Source organism: Falco cherrug, chromosome 9, assembly GCF_023634085.1.
Source record: "Falco cherrug isolate bFalChe1 chromosome 9, bFalChe1.pri, whole genome shotgun sequence".
NCBI classification, from domain to species: domain Eukaryota; kingdom Metazoa; phylum Chordata; class Aves; order Falconiformes; family Falconidae; genus Falco; species Falco cherrug.
Genome location: NC_073705.1, coordinates 28,995,265 through 29,017,301, shown reverse-complemented (window position 1 = coordinate 29,017,301; position 22,037 = coordinate 28,995,265). Strand labels below are relative to the sequence as shown.

The 22,037-nt window shown below is 62.4% G+C and overlaps 2 protein-coding genes across 2 annotated transcripts; one reads left to right on the top strand and one right to left on the bottom strand.

The window, feature by feature from the left end:
• The first annotated feature begins 1,822 nt into the window (after positions 1-1,822).
• LOXL4 (lysyl oxidase like 4) lies at positions 1,823-7,163 on the top strand. Its single transcript, XM_055720719.1, has 14 exons — positions 1,823-2,113; positions 2,301-2,479; positions 2,632-2,843; positions 3,395-3,433; positions 3,558-3,789; positions 3,883-4,066; positions 4,336-4,490; positions 4,801-4,968; positions 5,176-5,338; positions 5,465-5,708; positions 5,964-6,079; positions 6,176-6,312; positions 6,496-6,607; positions 6,718-7,163. Exons 1-14 carry the CDS (start codon positions 1,834-1,836, stop codon positions 6,786-6,788), a joined length of 2,292 nt encoding a protein of 763 aa, XP_055576694.1. The 5' UTR covers positions 1,823-1,833; the 3' UTR covers positions 6,789-7,163.
• Positions 7,164-8,804: 1,641 nt separating this feature from the next.
• Positions 8,805-20,820, bottom strand: R3HCC1L (R3H domain and coiled-coil containing 1 like). Its single transcript, XM_055721175.1, has 7 exons — positions 20,719-20,820; positions 14,008-15,491; positions 10,135-10,310; positions 9,950-10,020; positions 9,736-9,831; positions 9,429-9,569; positions 8,805-9,247 (listed from the first exon to the last, which is right to left on the bottom strand). The coding sequence occupies exons 2-7, from the start codon at positions 15,475-15,477 to the stop codon at positions 9,192-9,194; spliced, it is 2,010 nt and encodes a 669-aa protein (XP_055577150.1). The 5' UTR covers positions 15,478-15,491; positions 20,719-20,820; the 3' UTR covers positions 8,805-9,191.
• Positions 20,821-22,037: the final 1,217 nt, after the last annotated feature.

Sequence of the window (22,037 nt, the reverse complement as noted above, 5' to 3'; positions counted from 1 at the left end):
AAAACGTCGAGGCACAAGTGAGTCATGGGATTTGCTGCCTGTCCCAGACCTGCCCTTCCCCAGGGCTTTCTGTGGTCCCCATGTTGGGGCTGGCCAGGGACCCCACCACAGGAGAGGCTCCAGCATGTGCCCTGAGCCCAGCTGGAGCATAGAGCTGGGACAAGGGTGCCCTGTAAGGGGGTCCCAGGGCCATGCACTCCTGCATGCTCAGGGGTGCTAGAGGCTCCCATGGGACGTGGCGATGAGCTCACGGGCTATTCCCGGCCGTGTTGATCCTGGCTCCTCCCGGCAGGAACCAGCTGCTTTGACTCTAAACAAACAGCCCGGTGGCCACCGGCACATTCCTGGCCGGCTCCTGGCCACGGCGAGGGCACAGGGCTTCCTGTTTATCCATGTCCCACGGCGTGGCACGGCGGGGTGTGTGGGCAGTGGGGTGCCCCGGGGACTGGCAGCACCCCAAGCCAGAGGTTGCTCCTGGGGCAGGTCGAGGGGAGGGCATCCCCCATCTCCACATCCCACGGAGGAGGGCTGTGCCCAGGGACCCCTGTAGCTAGCCTGGCTCAGGGGTGACCTAGGTGATGCCCCAAGATCCAGGACAACCCTGTTCTGGGCTCCCAGAGCCATCCCACCTCCTCCCTGATCAATGTGCCCCCCAAGTCCTAGCCACATTGCAGCACCCCCAGGCACCCCATGCCTCCATGCCCACTTGAGCTGCTGTGTGAGGTGGGAAGGGGTGAGGGGTGTCCTTTTGAGGTGCCCCCGGTGTGGCAGTTCATCACCCCCAGAAAGCACGTGCTGTGCCTGGCTGGGGGCCAGCCCCATGGTGCGGCAGCGCTGGAGGCAGGGGACAAACCTGACTGAGGGTATTGAGTTCATTCTGAGTGGGGTCCAGGCTCACAGCATGTGGGGGCTATCCCAGAGGTGCTGGGGCTATCCCAGAGGTGCTTGGACCTCCCAAGCTGGGGGGGAGAGGGAGGGGCAGGTTTGCCCCAGGGTGGCAGAGGAAGATGAGGCGAGGGGCAGGCACGGTGCAGGGCTGGGCTCCAGGCACGGTGCGGGGGGGAGCCGGGGCTGGGCTGGGCAGCATGGGCCCCCACCCGGGGCAGCCCACTCCGCTGCACCATAAAAGCAGCGGCAGGCGGTGCTCGGCAGCAGGAGAGCTGCTGGAGGCCAGCGTGAGCCAGCACCGCGTCCCTCACCACTGCCTGCCCCACGCTACTGCCTGTCCTGCACCGTCACCCAGGCCAGGGTGAGTGCTGGGGATGGCCCTGGGCTGGGGGGGTCTGGGCACCTGGAGTGGGAGGCAGCAACCCCACTAGTGCTCTGCGTGGGGATGCAGGGGGAGACACGGGGTGATGTGGGACAAGGGCTGTGTGCAGGGTGAGGAGGGGACCCCGGTGTCCAGTGGCAGGTTTCAGGTGGGGGGTAAAGGCAGGATCTATCGGACTCCCACCAGCGGCCCCAGGCGTGGGGCAGAGCAGTGTCCGTGGGGCTGCCCACAGCGGTTGGCAGCCAGGGCTGAGCACGGGGCTGTGGGTGCCTGGGGGTGCTGTGTCAGAGCTGGGTCACCCTGGCAAGGGGCAGGTGGATGTGGGGCTGGGGCTGAGCCCCGGGATGGCAGATGCTGCAAGCTGTGCATGGCAGGGACCAGCTCCTGCATCCCCCGCAGCACGGGGACAGGGATGTCACCGCTGTGCAAGGGGGCATGATAGCCCTCCACCATCGCCCAGCTCCTGGGGCACAGGGGAGGCTGCAGCAGCACTCGCCACCCTGCCAGGGTCCCCAAGGGCTCAGTGTTGGGCTGTCCCCAGGAATCCCACTCCCAGAACCACGATGGTGACACCAGCTGGCACAAACCCCATCCTGCTGCTACTGGTGCTGCTGCTGTGCTGGATGGCCCCCAGCGGGCAGGACCCAGCCCCGGTGCAACTGCGGCTGGCAGGGCCACGGGGACCGGCTGGGGAGGGCCGGCTGGAGGTGCTGTACCAGGGCCGCTGGGGCACCATCTGCGACGATGGCTTTGACTTCCACGCGGCCACCGTCGCCTGCCGGCAGCTGGGCTACACCACGGCTATCACCTGGACCCACAGTGCCACCTACGGCCGAGGGGAAGGTAGGGGGCAGCTGGGGAATGAGGGGGGCAGCGGGGTCCCAGCGAGGGCAGCGTGCTGGGTGAGCCTGTGCGGGGGGGCTGTGGGTGCGGGCAGCCTGTGAGGGGCACTGGATGGGGCCTGTGGTGCTGGGGAGGGAAATGGAGACCCCCCCAGTGGTGACCCCCAGCCCTGTGTACGTGTCCCCAGGCCCCATCTGGCTGGACAATGTGCGGTGTGGGGGCAGCGAGGGCTCCCTGGCAGAGTGCGTCCACAATGGCTGGGGCACCAGCGACTGCCACCATGGTGAGGACGCTGGTGTGGTGTGCTCAGGACAGCGCCTGCCCGGCAGCCCCCCCCAGGCCACCACCTCTGGTCACCTGGGAGAGGTGAGTTGGGGGCCATGGGGTTCCCGTGTGCCCAGCAGGGTACACCAGGGAGACTGGAGCACATCCCTCTGACCTTTCCCCTTGTCCCCATCCTGAACACCCTGCCCATGATGCTGGAGTCCACATGGCCACCCCTGTGCCCACTGCAGCAGGTGCCAAGGCTGAGCCTGGAGGAGGTGCGGCTCAAGCCCATCCTGGCACGGGCCAAGGTGAGCATGCCGGTGACGGAGGGTGCCGTGGAAGTGAAGCACAACGGGCGCTGGAGGCAGGTGTGCGACGCTGGCTGGACCAGGAATAACAGCCGTGTTGTCTGCGGGATGCTGGGCTTCCCCCAGGAGAAGCACATCGACACCAGCTTCTATCGGTAGGGATGCAGGAGACCCGCATTGCTGCTGTGTGGCTCACGGGGCAGGGTGCCTGGCTGGACACTCCGTAAGGGCAGGAGACTGAAGGGTTGGGTGGGTGTGCAGGGTGCTGGTGCGGCCTGGCCATGCCTGCGTCCCCTTCTTGGGGCCTCAATGAGGGGCAGGACTGGGCTTGGCAGCAGCCAGGGGATTGTGAGGAAGGTCACCAGCTGTGGCTGGCAAAGCATGGGTGGAAGGAGAGGAGAGGCAAGTAGTCCTTTGCTCCTCCACCCCCACCTCAGGCTGGGGCTATAAATACAGCCCATAATGAGTCCCTGCCGATGCCAGGAGTCCTACAGTCCCGCCAGGACACATGACATAGCTGGGCTTGACATGGTAATTGCCAGTGGGGAGAGGACCTTTCTTCACCCTGCCATGCTGTGGGAGGACCCCATGGCTCCAGGTCCTGCCACGGGGTGCTGGGGAGGGAAGAGATGATGTGGTGGTGGGGTCTGAAGACCTGAAGGGTTGGCATGGGCCCCACCAACCTCCCAGCTCTGTACACCTGCAGGAAGCTCTGGAACATGAAGCTGAAGGACCCCAACTCCAGGTAGGGCTCAGCTCTGGGCAGGGTGGGTAGGGGCACCCTGGTTGGACACCCAGCACAGGTGTTGGGTGGGGGAGAGTCTCTGGTGCCCGAGCTGACACTGGCCTCTGCTCCTCTCCCTTGGCAGCCTGAAGACACTCAGCCAGAAGAACAGCTTCTGGGTCCACAGGGTGCGGTGCCAGGGCACAGAGCCCCACCTGGCCAGTTGCCCCACGCAGGTGGCCCCGCTGGCCCCCCGCCAGCATGCCTGCCCCGGTGGCATGCACGCCATTGTCAGCTGCCTCCCCGGCCGTGCCTTCCAGAAGGGCACAGGCAAGGGCAGGAGCAAGACCTCCCCGGGAAAGGTGAGCCCCAGCACAGCCCCACACCCCGTCCCGTGCTTGCACTGGTGCCTGTGGTGCAGGTGGGTGGCCGTGCCCTGGGAACGCTGACTGGCTGCCCCCCGTGCCCAGGCGCTCCCGGTGCGGCTGCGAGCAGGCACCCATGCAGGCGAGGGCCGGGTGGAGGTGCTGCGCCGTGGGCAGTGGGGCACCGTGTGTGACAAGCAGTGGGACCTGGCCGCAGCCAGCGTGGTGTGCCGGCAGCTGGGCTACGGGACGGCAAAGCAGGCCCTAGTGGGAGCCCAGATGGGCCAAGGTGAGGTGGGCGGCATGGCAGGGACTCAGGGTGCCACTGAGTTTGGAGTGGCACGATGGGGAAAACCCCCGGTATACTGGGTGCTGCCAGAGCATCCTGGGATGTCCAGGCAGCTGCAGCCCGCCCTGGGATGAGGCTGCCCTGGCTGCTCCTGCCACGCGCAGCCCCGTTCCCATAGGGAACACCCAGACTGGGGGAAGGAAGGTGGGGGTCCTCCCTGCTCCAGGATGGACACAGAGCAGGGGATGCTGACCACCTCTCTTCTTCAGGCCTGGGGCCCATCCACATGAGCGAGGTACGGTGCACTGGCCATGAGCGCTCCCTGGGTGAGTGCCGCTTCCAGGAGGCTGAGCAAAGTGGGTGCCAGCATGAGGCTGATGCTGCTGTCCGCTGCAACGTGCCCCACATGGACTTCCAGAGCCAGGTGAGCCCCTGTCTCCTCCCCAGGGCCTGTGGAGCTCCGGCCCTATTGCACAGCCCCTGCCCCGCAAGCTCTGTGCCCAACTTGGATGTTCAGAGCAGCCCTGGGGTGGCCCAGAGGACAGAGGGACACAGCAGCATGCTGATAGGGATCTGCAGGATGAGCCAGTGGCAAAAGTGTTCTTGTGATGACAAAGAGGAAGGTGGGGCAGATGTTCAGCTGGATGCATGGAGCTGTCTGCTCCATTGCAGCGCTGGGTGGGAGTGCTGGGGGGTCTGCCCCATGCTCTGTCTCAGCCTCTCTTTGCCTGCAGGTGCGGCTGGCTGGGGGCCGCAGCCCCGAGGAGGGTGTGGTGGAGGTGCTGGTGCCAGTGCAGGGGCAGCTGCAGTGGGGCTCAGTGTGTGGTGCCCAGTGGGGACTGAACGAGGCCATGGTCGTCTGCAGGCAGCTAGGGCTGGGCTTTGCCAGCCATGCCCTCCAGGTGAGCAGGGTCCCAGCCTGCGACTGTGAGGGGTCCTACGGGATGTGTGGTGTGGGCATGGGGTGGCCAGGGGCTCTGGGATGGGACAGCCTGGAGGGACAAGCCATGGTGGCAGTGCGGGGGGAAGGGAGTGGGCAGGGGAGGCGGGGTGGGTGCTGGCAGGGGGTGCGAGGGCTGGTCCAAGTGCTGTGCTCCTCCTCTGCCCAGGAGACGTGGTACTGGGCAGGCAGCCCTGATGCCACCCAGGTGGTGATGAGCGGGGTGCGCTGTGCCGGCACTGAGCTGGCCCTCCAGCAGTGCCAGCGCCACGGCCCCGTCCACTGCCCCAGCGGCGGGGGACGCTTCTCAGCAGGGGTCACCTGCACCACCCGTGAGTACCAGGAGCCCAAGGGGTACCACTGGGAGAGGGATCCCAGTTCTCTTGGCACAGATAGCAGGGGGAGCTATGTGGGGTGGGGATCACCTGCTCCATCCCTGCTGATCCCCTCCATGCCAGACGCCCCGGACCTAGTGATGAATGCCCAGCTGGTGCAGGAGACAGCCTACCTGGAGGACCGGCCACTGGAGCTGCTGTACTGCGCCCACGAGGAGCACTGCCTCTCCCGCTCCGCCGACCACATGCACTGGCCCTACGGCCACCGCCGCCTCCTCCGCTTCTCCTCCCAGATCCACAACCTGGGCAGAGCTGATTTCCGACCCAAGATGGGGCGTCACGCCTGGACCTGGCACCAGTGCCACCGGTGAGTGGCCCGTGGGCAGGGGCTGGCAGGGAGCTGCCCCTTCCCCAGGTCAGGCAGGGCATGGTGGCACCCATCCTGCAGAAACTGGCCCGCCTGGGGTAATTAGTGGTGTCCACGCTGGCACTGTCATTATGGCTTTATTTGGCTTCAAGGCTGTAATTTGCTCAGAGCCTCTGGGTGCTGCCCGCTCCCAGCTGGGCTGCCACATGGTCCCCAGCCAGGCGCTGGCCCTGTGCTCAGCCCCTGTCCCCACAGGCACTTCCACAGCATTGAGGTCTTCACCCACTATGACCTGCTGACGCTCAACGGCTCCAAGGTGGCCGAAGGGCACAAAGCCAGCTTTTGCCTGGAGGACACCAACTGCCCTGCAGGTAGGTGTCAGCAGCAGAGCTGCCAGTGAACCTCCCACCCTGGTCCCCAAGGGGGGCTCTGCCTGCGCCCTCCCTCATCTCCCCTCCCTCCCACAGGGCTGCAGAGACGCTTCGCCTGCGCCAACTTTGGGGAGCAGGGAGTGAGCGTGGGGTGCTGGGACACCTACCGCCATGACATCGACTGCCAGTGGATTGACATCACCGATGTGCTGCCGGGCAGCTACACCTTCCAGGTACGGGGGACAGAGAGGCGGGGCACACCGAGCCATCAGAGCTCAGGGCTGGGGGACACACTTCATGGGCACCCCTCACCCTGCACATTGGGGTGCTTCTCTGCACCCCACTGTGCGTGCCACAGCCATGCCTGGAGAAGGCATGGCAGCAGTGCCCCCAGCCCTGCCTCTTGCCCTCCCCAGGTGGTTGTGAACCCCAAGCATGAGGTGGCTGAGTCAGACTTCTCCAACAATGTGATGCGGTGCCAGTGCAAGTACGACGGGCAACGCATCTGGATGCACAGCTGCCACACGAGTATGGAGGGATGGGAGCATAGGGGGCAGGGCAGGGGGAAGTGATGGGGCTGGACGTGCTGCAGGTCCTGTGTCCTCACACACACCCCCACACACTGTCGCTCTCCCCAGGTGATGCCTATGGTGCAGACGTGGTGAGCGATCTGGAGCGACGGGAGCGCCTGGCCAACAACCTTGTGTGACCCCCCAGCGTCAGCACACTCCCAGCAGCATGGTGGGACAGCCTGCCTCCTGTGCCCCAGCCCCTGCACTCCGGCAGCACCAGACTGAGCTCAGGGACTCAAAGACTTTTGTATTTATTGATGCTGCTGCAGAGGACGGAGATGAGCACCAAGGCCAGCAGGGAGTGCCCAGGGGTGCCCAGCCCCGTGCTGCCAACGGGACCTGTGAGAGGGGCCCAGGTACCACAGCAGCACCCACCTGTGTGGCTCTGGTGCCCCCCAGGATGACTACCTCAGCCTGCCTGGCCCCCTCTGCCCCAGCAGACTCAGGACAGGCCCCAGCCACTGCCACCTGTACACCAGTCCTGTCCTCAATAAAGATGCTGTGCAATGGGAGTCAGGTGCTGTGCTATGGGAGGGGGGGTACCCCCTTATCAACGACAACATCCCCTGCTCTCTTCCCCACCAGGATCATGAAGTCAGTCCCCAGCTGGGACTGACCCTGGTCTAGGCAATGTGGCCCCAGCCAGGCAGTGTTCCCCCTTTGCCACCAGCCCCCCAGCTGCCTGCATGTGGGCAGTGCCAAGTGGCTCTGGCTTGCCACCAGCAGTCCCCACTGGTCAGGGCACCCTGTCCCTGAACTGGTTGACCCTGTGCACATAAAGGGACCCAGCCAGCTCTGTGGCAGCATGGGCCGGCAGCCAGCCCACCGGCCACCGCGGCTGCAGCCGTCGTGCTGGGCTTTCCAGGCTGCCCTGGCAGTTCCTCAGCTCTGGGAGCAGTGATGGGGCTGCTCTGCCCTCGAAGCCCTTGCTCCTGGGCACAGGGTAGAAACACCGTGCCCTTGCTCTCTGTGTTTCCTTCCTCCTGTGGTTTCTAGCTTTTTTTTTTTTTCAGTAAAGGCAAATAAATGGGAATGCCACCAACCCACGCTCTGTACTGCCTAGCTCCCCGTGAGCCAGCTACCAGGCAGTGCCACCCCTCTCCTTGCACACCTATGCCTGTCCCTACCTCGCTTGCAGGCACCAGCCTGGGGTGGGGGGCTGCCAGCACCTACGTCGGCACAGGACAGGACAGGCTGCACCCACACGTCATGGTCCCTGCACATGAACGAGCCGCTGGGGACAGTGGTGACACACTGGGGTGGCCTGAGGCTGTGGCAAGAGACGGTGTCAGCGGAGTCTCGCTCCGCCCAGAGTTGGGGTTCGAGGGATGCCGGATGGCTGGGAAGATGCCTTCCACATGAGAGCAGCCTCACGCCCTGAAATTTCCACCAGCCAAGCTGCGAGCGGCTGGGCACAGTGGCTGAGATGGCTCCCAGCTGGCAGCACCACCGGCACAGGGGCAGGCAGCCACCACCACAGGGTCATGACCAGCTCCACTGCCACCAAGCTGGGGGACAGCCAGAGGACACAGGACAGCCACACAAGCCCTTCAACACAGGCTGGGGCACCACAGTCACAACCCAAACCATGCAAACCGCTGGTAGGGGTGGCAGAAAAGCATCATCCCCATCCTTACCTGCTGTGAAGGGCAGGGAAGCCCCACAAACCATGGCTCCAAGAGTTTGGGGAGGGCTACAGGGTGGGAGTGCTGGGGCACACAGGGTTGTTTTTCAGGTGCTGAGAGACGATGCAAAGCAAAGGAGCCACAGGAAGGTCCCAGCCACCCACCCACGTCCCTGCCCTGAGGACGGGCAGGAAGCCCCCAGCCCGCCAGGGCCAGCAGTGCAGCCACATCACAGCCCCGCACAGGGCTGGGAACGCAGCCCTGCCCACACGCCAACAAGGGCCCCGCTGTCTGGGGCCACAGCTGCTCCGCGGAAGTAAACAGGGTCCCTGCCAGCACATTCCTGCCTGCTGCCCTGCCCGACACCTCCTGCCTGCACCCCCCTCCCCCACCCGCTGTGGACACCCACCACTGGGGAGGTGTGGACATCCACCCCCATGGTGGCAGGGACCATGCGCAGCAGCCCCCAGCATACATACCCTCCCCTGGCATGCACGGGCGCAGAGAGCCACAACCTGGCCAGGCAAATAAAATAAATGGTATTTATTAGCAAAATATAGGACAGAAACTCTTGCTCACAAGGCCCTGCCAGGTGGCCAGGGCTGCCCCGCACAGCCCTGCAGCTTTGCTGCTGAGCTCCCCGCGTCCTGCTGCTGCTTCCACTGCAGCAGGCAGCACCGGGGGTCCTGCCCGGGGCAGGATGGGCAGCGCTGCCTGACAGTGACAGCATCTGCATGGCACCAACCAGCCTGCACCTGTCCTGCTTAGCCCTTTCAGTGGAGCAGCCTGGTGCTTTTGGATACGGTGCAGTATCTATCCCAGCTCTCGAGATGCAGGATGCTCTGCCTGCCCGCAGAGAGGGGCCCGGACACCCCAGCGGGGTTTCTAGTGGAACTGAATGTGCAGCCTCCCAGCTCAGTCCCGGCCCTCCCAGGCATCCTCCCGCTGCTTGTTCTCCAGGCGCTTCCTCTCTGCAGAGACAAGAGGAGAGTCAACCCCACGTTCCCACCACCCCACAGCCACTCGGCTCCCCATGGAGATGGCCAGTGCCCATCCTGCTGCAGACCTCTCCCACTCAGCAGCCTCTGAGAAGGGGCATTCATGAGGAGGGTCCCCCCAAACTACAACCCCTCCCAAGCATCCAAATCTCACCCTGGGCTTCTTGCAGCTTCCTCCGCTCAGCATCTCGCTGAGCTGGCGTCTGGTTGCTGCGTACCCCCAGGGCACCGATCACCAGCCGCCTGGCCAGGGCAGCCGATGTTTCAGGGCGCTCCTTTGCCGGCTGCAGGTAGTCTGGGTGAGCGGAGATAGGGGACATCAGTAGGGGCATCCTGGGAGGGATGGGGCAGCTGGCACGGCTCCACAGCACTGCTGCTCCATCCAGCTGCTCCATCACACCCCAGTTATCAGGACAAAGACACTGCATAAGCACAAGCCACCTCGGGGCACCATCACTCACCTGCATACGCCCTGGCTTTGGCTTTAGAGGCGCGGGTGCCATGGGAGAGTGGGCGCGTCTTCACCATCAGGTGCTTGGTGCTGAGAGCATCACGTGCTGCAGGGAGAAAGCAGTAGAGTCTGCTTGCAGGCCCAGCCCCATGCCCAGGATCCAGCCGCAGGAGAGGCAGGGAAGCCTCCCCTCTGCCCATCCCTAGCCGAACTGGGAGCAGTACCTGTTATGGGGCTGGAGAAGATGCCCAGGGCATGCGTATCGTCCACCCACTTAATATCAAAGCCTTTTTTCCTGCCGGAAAGAGGGAAGCTCAACAAGGCATCGGCACTGGGTAGGCAGGGGTCCAGAGCAGAGCCCAGGCAGGGGACCCCAGGGCCAGGGTCAGGGCATTGCCAGCAGACTCACTGATAGCTGCAGAAGACACGCAGCAGGTCTTCAGTGCGGAAATCCGAGGGGAAATCATAGATCTCGATGACATGGGGCAGCTCCGCATCGCTGAGATCTGGTACGGTGGGTTCAGCCCCGTAGTAGTTGAAGCGGGGTGACTGCTGGCTCTCCCGGTGCTTCTCACCCCCTGAGAGCTGCAGGGGTAGGAGAGGCACAGCACTGAGCAACCCATGTCCACCCACCCCATGCCAGCTCCTGATCCATGGCAAGTGCTCCCTGCGAAGTGGCCTGGCCCTCACCCCCTGCCCCAACACTGCAGATGGATTCATGGCATTCACATATTAGGAATTATTGACCAGAGCTCTCATTGCTTTTCCCATACCAGCATCCCTTCACTTGCCATGCTCTGTGGTCCCACTAGGGACGCAGTAGGAATGGTACTGGTGAGACAGAGCGTACACCGCCAAGCACACCCCTCCTTCCACAGTGACATGCTGACCCAAAATACATTTGGGGAACAACAAGGAGCAAGACAGCAAGTTCAGGAGGAAAGACTGACATCTGACTGCCATGTGGGAGCACCAGGCTCAGCATGCCTCAGCTGCAGCACATGCACCAGAGCAGCCCATCGGCACCCCAGACGCCAAATGGAAAAGCCAGCACTCCCCTGACGAGCAAGTTCTGGTGGTTAATCACCTGCCCAGCTAAAAATTTATGCCTTATTTCTCATTTGAGTTTGTCTGGCTTTGCTTTCCAGCCGGCGGTTCTCGTTCTCCATCTCGCTGGATTAAAGAATCCTCAGTCCCCAGTCCCCTCCCCGTGACTGCACTTACTCATGCTAATCAAGTCCCTTCTCAATCTTCTTCTTGATAAGCTACACGGGTTGCACGCCTTAGTATCTCACAGTGGGGCACTTTCTCCAGCCCTAAAAGATGATGGCTGTAGTGTTTTTCTACCTCTCCTATTTTCCAACCTTCATTTTAAAATGTGGGCAGCAGTCTCCCACTGCCACAACATGGAGGTGCAGCTACTCCCCTCCGCCCTGCAGCATCGGTGCCGGTGGACCACCCCGCACCACTCACTGCACCCCAGCTTTCCAAACCGCACCATGCCAGCATCTGAGGGGATTCACAGCCCTGCCCTAGCTGAGACACCAGGACAGGCACAGCCCAAAGCCAGCAAGAGTTCCCCCATCCCCCCCAGAGCGTGGGGCCAGCGTGGTGCTGGGGAGTGGGTACATAACTCAGCCAGGTTCCCAGCCCGATCCCCCAAGCGATCATAGCACAGCACACCATGGCTGGAAGGTTAGAGTCCATAAATCCCAGCCAGCTCAGTCAATAAAAAGTGCTCATTCCGACAATTTTATGGGGAAGATGGATTCACGGCAGGTGAGGGGAGTGCTGCCCGGGCGGCTGGATGCCAGCGGAGGGTAGAGCTGAGTTATGGAGCTCACGGGACAGGCTAGCACCGCCGACTGAGCCGCCTGCCCCACCACCATCACCCATTAACCAAGTGCACCCTGTGCAGCGCAGTGCATTCATCAGGCACCCCCTGCCTCCTCGGGGGAGGTGAAGGAGCCGTCCCTGGGCAGGATGAAGCCCTACAGCACCGCTTGAGGGAGCAAAGCACTCGGGTAGTCCCAGGCGCTGGGAAGATGATTAGAGAGCAGGAGCACAGAGTGCCAGAGAGGTCCTTGACCTTCACAAATCACCAAGTGTGGTGGGGCGGCAAGGACGGGAGCCGTCTGGCAGCCAGGCTCAGCCACGCGGCAGGCACAGCTCAACAGGTCCCCCCCCACGCTGCCAGCATGGGCACACAGCACGCCTGCAGCCCCCCGGACATGGGACAGGGCAGGGAGCAGAAGCCAGGGTACAGCCCCCAGCCCTGGCAGGCACCCTGGGAAGGGTCTGCTGAAGGATGGACAGATGGATGGCAGAGACAGGACGCCATGGAAAATGAAGCCTGTCCCTTGCGCCTCGCTGCTCTCTAAAGACACACCCTCGCTGGAGCACATTAGAGGGGTCTGTGGCTGCTCGCTCACACTGCCGCTCGCTCACCGAGAGCGCACCTCCAGAGCTGGAGAGAAGGCTGGCGTGCATGCGCCACGGCTCCCGGCACACAGGCACCGTGCCGGCTGATGGAGACTCCATCGAGCCTGCAAGGAAATGGTCGCAGTGCTTAATTACCCCCTGCATTCAAACTGATTTTTACTCTGAATTTGTCTGGTTTCAGCTTCCAGCCAATGGATCTTGCTATGGTGTTTTTTCCTGCTAGATTAAAGAGCTGTCCACTATCAGAAATCTCTCCTCCACACAGAACGTCATAAATCTTGCTCTCTGCTGGCTATCTGCGTCGCATAAGGATTCAGCTACAAGGAAGAATGCTACTAATTTTCTTGTCCTTTTTGTTCATTAACAACAGCTCCATCTCCCCAAGAGCCTGCACCCTCCCTGAGCAGCTGCGTCCACCTGCCGAGAGCTCACAGGGCTCAAGGAAGCACCACGCTTGGCATGGGAATCTGCAGGGGGTGAAGATGGCAACTTTTAATTGATAAATCCCTTATTCAGGTTGTTATTCACCCATCTCGGGAAGCTCCCTGGAAGGTTTATACTTTGCTCAGAGCTTGTGCACAGGAGAGCTAACACAGATACTCCAGAGCTCCTTGGAGTTAAGCACCCACGCTGCACAGCACAACCTTGCCTGCAGCATTGTATGGCTGCACCATAACACAGGTCCTCCTTGACCTGCCTCCCTGGCAGGGCCAGGCAGCCACTTTGCTGTGCCCGAGGATGAAGCCATGCCCACAGCACCAGCCCATGGAAAGCCAGTGCCAGCCCAACATGCACCAGCTGGCAGTGCTGTCCCTCTTGCACCGATGCTCACCACAACCTCCCAGCTGGAGGGCAGGGGACTGCAGCTGCGGGGAGGACAGCCAGGTAGGGATGGGGGTACCCAATACCCTTCCATGTCCCCCTCCAAGCAGCCCCGGATGTGAGCTCTGTGTCCCACACCTTGCCCCAGGCCCACACCGGGCTTGGAGAAGGCTTGTCAGCCTAGGCATGGCCCTGCGGACAAGGTGGGTACCAGTGCTCCTTGGTAAGGATGCTCTTGCATTAATCTCATCCCTTCACAGATGCTGTTATCAGCCACCACCCGCCACTCCACACCCTGCTTCCAGCCCAGGGTGGACAGACGCTGGCTGTAACAATATTAGCGCTGTTTGTTACTTTGGGCACATTAATGTCATTTGGAAAATTACCAGTTTGATGCTACTGATTTAAAATGCAATAAGGGGTATTCAGCCTCGCTGCAGAAACTGAACTTCCATTGCAAACAGCAAGAAAACAGAGTAGGTCCTGGTGCTAAGCAGCTAATTGTAGTAAATTCAGCAACACGCATGCAGGAGGGGATGGTAACGAGCCAAAGCTGATTAAGAAACCATAGTTTTGAGGAAACATCCTGTTGCTATTTCAGTGGGAACCCATACGTCTCAGCCCATTTCTTTATCACCAGCCCTGGTTTCATGAGGGTGCAGTTGCAGTTGCAGTTTACGGTGCTCAAGCGGGTTTTACCAGGTGTGCTTTATGTACTATAGAAGAAAGATCTCCCCCAGCCTTCGCCAGCCCCATGGGAAGGGATGGGAACCCGCCCGGGGGGAAGGTGGAGGTCCCAGGCATTTTGGCACAGCAGGCAGCTCATACCCTCAGGGATGGCTGGCAGTGACAGCAGGCAGCACTGGCAGGCTGGCCACATGGCCACAGCACCCCCTACCATGCACTCACCCAGGAGGACATGGGGACAGCTGACCCTCGGGGACCCTGTCCTTGCATCCCAGCAGGCAGTAGCTACCATCCCTGCAAATCCCCACGGGCACTGGCTCGCAGCACATACCTCCTCCAGCAGGCGTGGGTCCAGGCAGTCCCCATCATCGTTAAACAGCACGTCCCAGCTCTCCTCGGCACCTGGGCTGGCCTGGCACAGGGTTCCAGCACTGGCGCTGGTCTGCCCTTCCTTTGGGGAGCCACTACGGAGACCTTCCTCTTCCTCCTTGGACTCCTGGCTGCAGTGGTGCTGCTGCAGCAAGCCTGTGTCCTCACCTGCCCCAGACGGCTCCTCAGCCCAGGCTGCAGGTGAGAGGCCCTCTACGCTGTGGCACAGCAGCTCCAGGGGTGGTGGGGGCTCGTGGCTCTCCAGGGATGGGGGGGGCTCACAGCTCTCCAGGGGTGCTCCCTCCCACATGCCACTCGCTGGCTCCTTGCCAGCACCCAGCGGGCCGCTCTCTGCCACAGCGCTGCAGTCTGTGCAGACAGAGGTGCCGTCTGCTCCCTGTGCAGTAGGCATCAGGTTGCCCTCCCCACCGGGATGCCTGGCACCAGCAGCGCTCTCCTCCTTGCTGAGCAGGAGCTGGGACAGACTGCCCGTGCCCTGCCCTGGGGTGCTCTCCCCTGGGAGCACTAGTGTATCGCCCGTGTCACCCCTTGAGCACCCGGGTTCACAGCTGGCTCCTGGTGCACCCAAGGTGCTCTCCCTGGCAAGCTCAGCCATGCCTCCCCACCTCTCCACCTCCTCCTCTGGCACCCCAGCGGCACAGCCCTCACCCTGCCCTGCCAGCAGACACCCTCCCCACTCCTTCTCCTCCTCCTGGGCTTTCGGACCCATAGCCTCACACGCCAGCCTGGCCACGCTGCCCTGGCTGCCCACCCCTGCTGGCTGCAGGACACCCTCTCCTGGGCTCTGGGACAGGTCCCCAGCTGGATCTGGTGTGCTGTCCCCCAAATGCTCCAACACGCCACTCGGCCCTGCCTGACACGCTGGCATTGGGCTAGCGGGGTTGCCCTCGGGCTCAGGAGTAGCCTCCACAGCCCCAGGCTGGGTGCTCATTGGGGATGGAGGGTCAGGGTCAGTCCTCATCATGCGGTGGCCGTGGCTGAGCTCTCTGAGACCTTCACCATGGGATGCTTTGTCCTGCCCATCCCAGGGCTGGGCAACGACCAGATCTGGGCACAGCTCCCACGTGCTGGGTGATGCTCCCGGGGCCTCCGGTGTGACAGAGCAGCTGCTTCCCGGCCTCCAGCAGTGCCCTGCAGAGGCTGCCCGTGGCTCCTTCAGGCCAGCATGCACCTTGCTCTCCCTCCTTGCTGCTCTGCCCGCCTGTGTCCTGGCATGGGGGCTTCGTCTCTGCCCCTCGCCGCTACCCTGGCAAGTGTCCCGTGCCAGGCAGTGGTTCTCGGGCTCCCGGTGGTGCCCGGTTGGCACATCACCCACCACTTGCACCGCTCTCTCCCGCCGTGCTTTGGGCACGTAGAGGGCCATGTCAGGCTTCCGACGGCGCGGCCGGCTGCCCTCCACCTCCTGCTGCATGGTGCCACCGCTGCCTGCCAAGGAGAGACAGTGTTACCGCCCTGCCCGCATCCCAGTGGCCCCACAGATGGGCATGCAGGGGGAAGCCCCTGCCCAGGTCGGTGGGTTGGGGTCCCAGCCTGGCAACCACACTCGCTCCCACAGCAGCCAGCGCAGCGATGGATAGCAGAGCCCAAACACTGTCCCCACAGCAGCAGATCTGCAGATGGGGTTTGGTGCCTGCAGCACCCCACAGCACTACAGCCTTTGGTGAGGCGTACCGGGCTTGGGAAAAGCAGGGAAACTCTGCCAGCATCACCGAGGTGCCCACCTGCCTGCTCTGGCGGCTGCTGCCTGGGACACCCCAGCCCCAGGGGCCAGTGTCCACAGCTGAAGCAAGCCACAGAGCCCTTGTACCATTCATGCATCAAAAACTGCAGAGAAGTCTGTGGCAGCTGCAGAGCACCAGAAAACCAAGCCCCAGCCCAGGGACACCCCGGCAGAGGACCACGGCTGCCACCCTAGCATGCCGCAGCCCTGCTCACCTGCTGCCCCATCCCAGCAGAGATTTATTTTTCATCATCTTTGGCAGAAGCAGGCACGCCACGAGCTGCCGGGCCCCCCTGCCCCTATAAATATGCATCAGGCAGGGTTTATGGAGACGGATGGCGTGGGGGGCTGCACTGTGGTTGAGGCAGAGTAGGGCTGGGCCAGGGCCCCGTGATTAATCACTGCCCACTCCGTTTAGGGGGATTCATCACGGGCCGCTGTCAGGTAAATCACTGGAAAAACACCTCTTCAGTAATTAATGTGAAGTGACGGATGGACAGCCCCCGGGCCCATTAATCTGGACCATCAGTGCCGACCGAGATTATGAATGTCAGGATGCATAAACTGCCGGCGGATCAATAGGGCCAGGAACCCATCCAAGGCTCTCATTTCCGAGGCACCTCCGGTACATTAGCCTCCCCTCCACGCAGCCCCCGACCGAGGCGCGAACGCTCCCCGCGGCCCCTCACCAACAGCCGGCAGCGGTGCCGGGAAGGCGAGGGGAGGCCAACCGCTGGCTGGAAAGCGGCCGGGACTGCCCGTGCCTCCTGACGGACGGACGGACAAACAGACAACTGCCTCAGCTTGATGGATGGGTCTCTCACGGCATTCTGGAAACTGCTGGCAAGCCTGGGCAGGGCCGTGCTCCCCAGCATCACCGTGGTGCCTGTGCCTCGTGCTGTGGAGGTGGGCAGAAGCACCGTGCACTCCTGCCCACCTCCACGGCACAAGGTGCAGGCACAGGTGCTGCAGTGATGCTGGACACCATCCTGGAGCTGCCCCAACCATTTTTCTGCCTCTGCAGCTCTTGTCATATTTTTCCCCCTCTTTGATACACTAATTTTGCCAGCAGAACGATCCCCTTTATCTTTATCGACCATGAGAAAGGAATGTATCCTACAAACCCGCCAAGGTTTGTATTAGTAATTTTTCAGTCCCAAGGCATTATACAATTTGTCGCCGAGTGGCAGTCTGGGTGCCAGAGAGGTGGGGGCACTGGGACACCCCCACCCCACCCCCAACACCACCATTTCCAACCACACAGGGCTCCCAACTGCACCGAAGCACGTTCTCCTAAGGACTTTTTCCAGCCAAGCCCAGAATCTCGGTCCATGGGACATCACTGAATGCCTTGGGGGGGGAATCGCTGATCGCCCCAGTCTCTGCTTCCCAAGAATTTCCAGCACAGGGAGCTGCCAGCAGCAGCACTGCTCCACGCATATCCCAAGTCACCTCCAAGAGCCTTTGCACACAGGATTTATGGGCTCCTCGAAAGCTTGCCGTTCACCTTGCCTCACCCTCCAAAGCAGATGGTGCGGCATTAGCCAGACGGCTGGTGCTGGGAGCATCCTCTCCCCGCATAGCTTTGCCTCTGCCTGCCGCAGGCTGCTGGGGAAGAGCGGCTTCCCACAGCCCAGGGAGGACCATGGCAAGGTGGTGACTCGCCCATGCTGGCAGGGATGCTGCAATGGTTTGGTTTTTCCCCACAAGGCAGCACAGCTCCTGCCCCCAGCCTATTACACACTTCATCGATGCCATGGCCACGCATCGGCACCGACCGATTTCATGCTCTGGGAGGCAGAGCAACGGCCCTGGCTTCGGGTCTCATTCACACTACACTGGGCAGGGCAACCCTCTGCTTCCAGACTCCAGGACCAAGCCCACCCCAGGCGGCGATGGCCAGTGCATCCCCCAAAGGGCCCGTGCTGTCCCGCATGCTGCCCTGCTTCTCAGAGCCAGCTACCAAAACAGCTTGGCATTGTGGCACCAAGCAGGGAAAGGCAGCCCCAGACTCAGCATGCCATGATACCACAGTCAAAGTGGCAGTGGGAGCACTGCCCACCTGCCTGGCACATAACACCCACCAGCCCAGCACAACACAGCCTGGCGTAGCAAGGGGGATGCTGGAGCATCAGCCAGGAGGTGGCCAGAGCTCCCCACAGGCACCAGCTCCCTTCACACCATCCACAAGAACACACTACTCATGGGGAACTTGTGCTCATGGCAAGAGTTTGTGAGGCCTCAGAGCAGCTGCCCGGGGGACGTGCCAGCACCAGCCTGCCTTTCTCCTCTAGTGACCATCTGCAGCAGACGTGCAGCATTTTTTCCCTGATTTCTCTCCTTCTTCTATCCAGGGAAGGAACCCACAAACAGCAGCAAGACAGGGCTGACCACGTCACACACCCTCCTTCACACTGCACAGTGCATCGCCAGATTACCTCCACCATCTGCATCCCTGCCTGGCAGGTGAGGACACCTGCAGCACAAATCCGACAGCAAAGCCAGAGCTCCCGCTGCCTTCTTCCACTGTGGGCAGAGAAGCTGGCCATAGTACTGCTCAGGGAACCCAGGGATGGGCGCGGATGTGAGGCTGCAGGGCTCACACCGGAGCATGCCAGTTCCCGGAAAAGTTTCGATGCCACCCAGCGCCCTCCCAGCAGGCTGCCGCATTTCCTGGCAGGGAGCTGTATTTTTAGCCTTCGAGGTTTCTAATTCCACTCAATCCATACTCCCGTCGATAGAGCAGATAACCTTAAAGCCTTGATGGTGAACAGGGATGGCAACACTGGGGGACCGGGAGCCTTGGGGGACCGTGCGCAGCCTCAACATGCGGCTCGTGCACCCGCAATGTCACTCTTTACAGCCTGCCGCATATTGGGCTCTTTGGAGGGAAAAAAAAGAAATATAATAACAAGACTAATAAAAAGACAGGTACAAGGAGATTCTAAACAGCCCTGCTGGGGAACCCGCTGCTCACAGGGCTCATCCCATGCCAGGCACGTGCCATGGCATGCTCACTGACTGCACAACATCGGTGCACAGCAGCCCAGCTAAGGACCATCAGAGGTTCTGGCTACCCTGCACCTCTCCTGCCCTCACCAGAGCTCCAGCCCAGCCTGCCCAGCTCACGCAGCAGGTGATGGGGCCAGGGAAAGACCTGGATGCCTGGCAAGGAGAGGCAGAGCAAAAGCAAAAACACAGAGCCACCAGCATGAAGCAAAGCAAAGCACTTCAAGAAGCAGAAAGCTGCATCCCGTACAACGCCTGCCTGCAGCCCTGTGGGCTTTAAGACATCCCTGTCCCCTGCTGCCAGGAGAAAGATGCTCTGCAGCAGCCGGAGCAAACACTGGCTATGCAAGGAGGCAGCGAAGGCATCAAAGGCGCTGAGAAAAGAGATTTCAATCATGCCTTTCATGTGCGATGCTCTTAGGAGATACCTGGAACAGATGCTCTTAGGAGATGCCTGGAACAAGAGAAGGGGAACCTTTTAGACAGGAGGAGGATTTGTAAGTCAATAATGTCCCCCCACAGCTGCAGGGGGGGCAGGAAGGGACAACAAACCAGCAGAAGGAGTTAACAGCTGGCAGGCTAAGGGGAATACAAAGGACTTTATAAATATACTCAGGCAGAATCAGCACAAAAGTGAAAAGATCTATTAATAAACAAGAAGGGAGAGAAAATTAATGATGGCTCAAAAATAAAGATGATTCAAAAGGGCAAAATTACTGTTTTTAACAAGAGAAATGCAAATGAGGCAGAGGCCTCGAAGAAACAGCTGCAGGGAAAGCAAAACCAGCATCTCCACATAGACAGGGTCACCTGGCTGGTGTGGCCGGTGCCAAGACGAACCGATTAACCCGCCAGCACACACGTGGTGCCAGGAGGAACCCAGGGCCCTAGTGACAGGCAGAGCACACCAGGTGCTGATTTTGTCTGTGAGAAAGGACGACAAAACCAGAGTCTGGCACAGGATAAACCCTGTGCCCCTCCCTAGCACAGAACATAACGGGTGGAGGAAGGAGCCTGCACACCCACCGCAATGGGCTCCTGGATGAAGGACACTGGCTTGCAGGGCAGGTTATTTTGGAAGAATTGCTAGGCAAAGCTTTTGGATAAGGCAAGCAAGACGCAATTTAGCTGAACTTCAAGGGTATCATTTTATACTACCTCCCAAACTTTCATTTGAATAGTGAATTACAATTAAATTTTCAGATGATACCGAGCAGAGAGGCGTTGCAAACACCAGCCAGAGCACAAAAATCTTTCAAAAGACCCAAGAAACATAGTCAGGAAACAAAGCAAGATCCGGTCAGGGAAAATGAAGGTAAAATAACATGAAGCAGCTACTAGGAGGGCAGGAGCAGCCTGGAAAGCAAGGCCCTGTGGTGTGCTCAGACCAGGAAGGAGGTGGCCAGCGTGACCACCCCCCAAAATACACAAAGGGCAGAAGCTGGTCACCGGCATCGTGCCATGAGCCACCCCAGAGCTGTGCCAGCCCCACAGCAGGTGAAGGATGGCGGGGGTGCGAGGGCAGGCAGGCAGCCGTGAAAAACAGCGTCCAGCGCCTGGGAGCAGTGGGCACGTTTTACGAGCCGTGGGAACCTGGCCCGCCGAGTGCCCGGGGACGCCATATAACTCCCCTGCCCTCGAGGGCTGTCACTGCCGGCAGCGCCTGATGACTCAATAAGTTGGGGAAGAGTTATGCGGCCTGCAACGTGCCATGTCACCCAGGCACTCCGGGGGCTGCGTGCCAGCGGAGAGGGGGGAAAGGGCTGGGACACGGGGTGGGGGTCAGGGCAGGGACACCGCGGTGGGGGAGAGCGGGACACGGGGCGCAGCGCGCAACCCGGGCAGGGTGCGAACCTGGGGCTGCTGTGCCCCCGTCCCGAGCGCCGCGCCGGGCCGTGCTGCCTGCCAGGCCCCCGCCGTTACCAGTGGCCGCGCCGAGTCCCCCGCCGCTCCGCGCCGCCGCCGCCGCTTCCGCCCCACCGGGCCCGCCCCATCCCGTCCCGCCGCGGGGAGCGCCGGGACCTGTAGTGCGGCACCGGCACCGGCACCGCCCCGCGCCCCGGGCGGCCGCGCCACCCCCCGCGCCGGCACCCCGCGGGCACATAGGCCGCCGGCCCCGCCCGGTCCTCCGCGTCCCCGGGGCTGGGACCGCCACGGGCAGCCGCGCTGCCCTCCCTCCGCCCCGCACCAGCCAGCAGCCAGGGGAGGGGGCCGAGGGCAGGGTGGCCGGGGGGCAGGATGGGCACGGGGCTGCGGGGGAGGGAGGGCGACCCCCCCCTTCGGCCCCCGGGCGACCCCACGGGAGGCTGCCGTGGGTTTCCCGTTACCGTTTAATGTCACACAGCAGGCGGGAGCCGCGGTGCTGGCCGCGGCCGCGCTGGCTGTGCGGGCAGAGCCCCGCTCCCGCCTGCCGGGGGGCACCGGGGGAGCTGCCGGGGGCTCGGGCACGCCGGGCCCCCCTCCCGCGTCCCGCCGCCGGCTGGCCGGCCACTGTGGCGGCGGGGAAGGCGCCTGCCCCGGGGGGCTCGCTGCTCTTCCTTCCCGGCGTTGGGCGAGCACCGCCCGCCCGCGCCCGGCCGGTAACGGGCACCGAGGGGAGCAGCCCGGGCCCGGCGCGGCCGCCATCTCCTAACGAAGCGCCGGTGCTGCAGAGGCTGCCGAGCCGGGCCGGCCCTGCCGGGGACCGGTGGGGCGCCTGGGGCAGCCGGGCCGGGGTCTCCCGCGGGCGGGGGTGGGAGCCAGCAGGGCCGGGCCCGGGGATGCAGGAGCGCGAGGGTCGCTGTCACCGCAGGCTGCGGGGCAGAACACGGGGCTATGGGGGCGTGGGGCAGGCTGCTGCAGCCGCCTTGGTTTGTCAGGCTGATGGACTGGGGTCTCCGCCGCCTCCCACCCCAACCCCAACGTGCTTTCTAATAAGCCGAGGCTCTCCAGTGCAATTCCTAAGGAGCTGCTTCCCAGGCAGGCTCCTGGTGCAGGTGAGGGAGGCCTGGTGCCCCACACGCAGGCGGGGATGGGAGGCTGGTGCCCAGGCAGCTGGCAGCCATCACAGCTTCCACAGCTCCCTAGAGGTCGTGCAGCTGCTGAGGGACCAGGGACTGGTTACCTGCCATCCCGACAAGGCGTCACTGAGGCATTGCATGGGACATCAGTGCATGGGGCTGTGCCAAGAATCTTATCCCTCCTCAGGTACAGCTACAGGGCTGCGACTGCTGATGCCTGAGACTTTCCTGACTGCCCGGTGT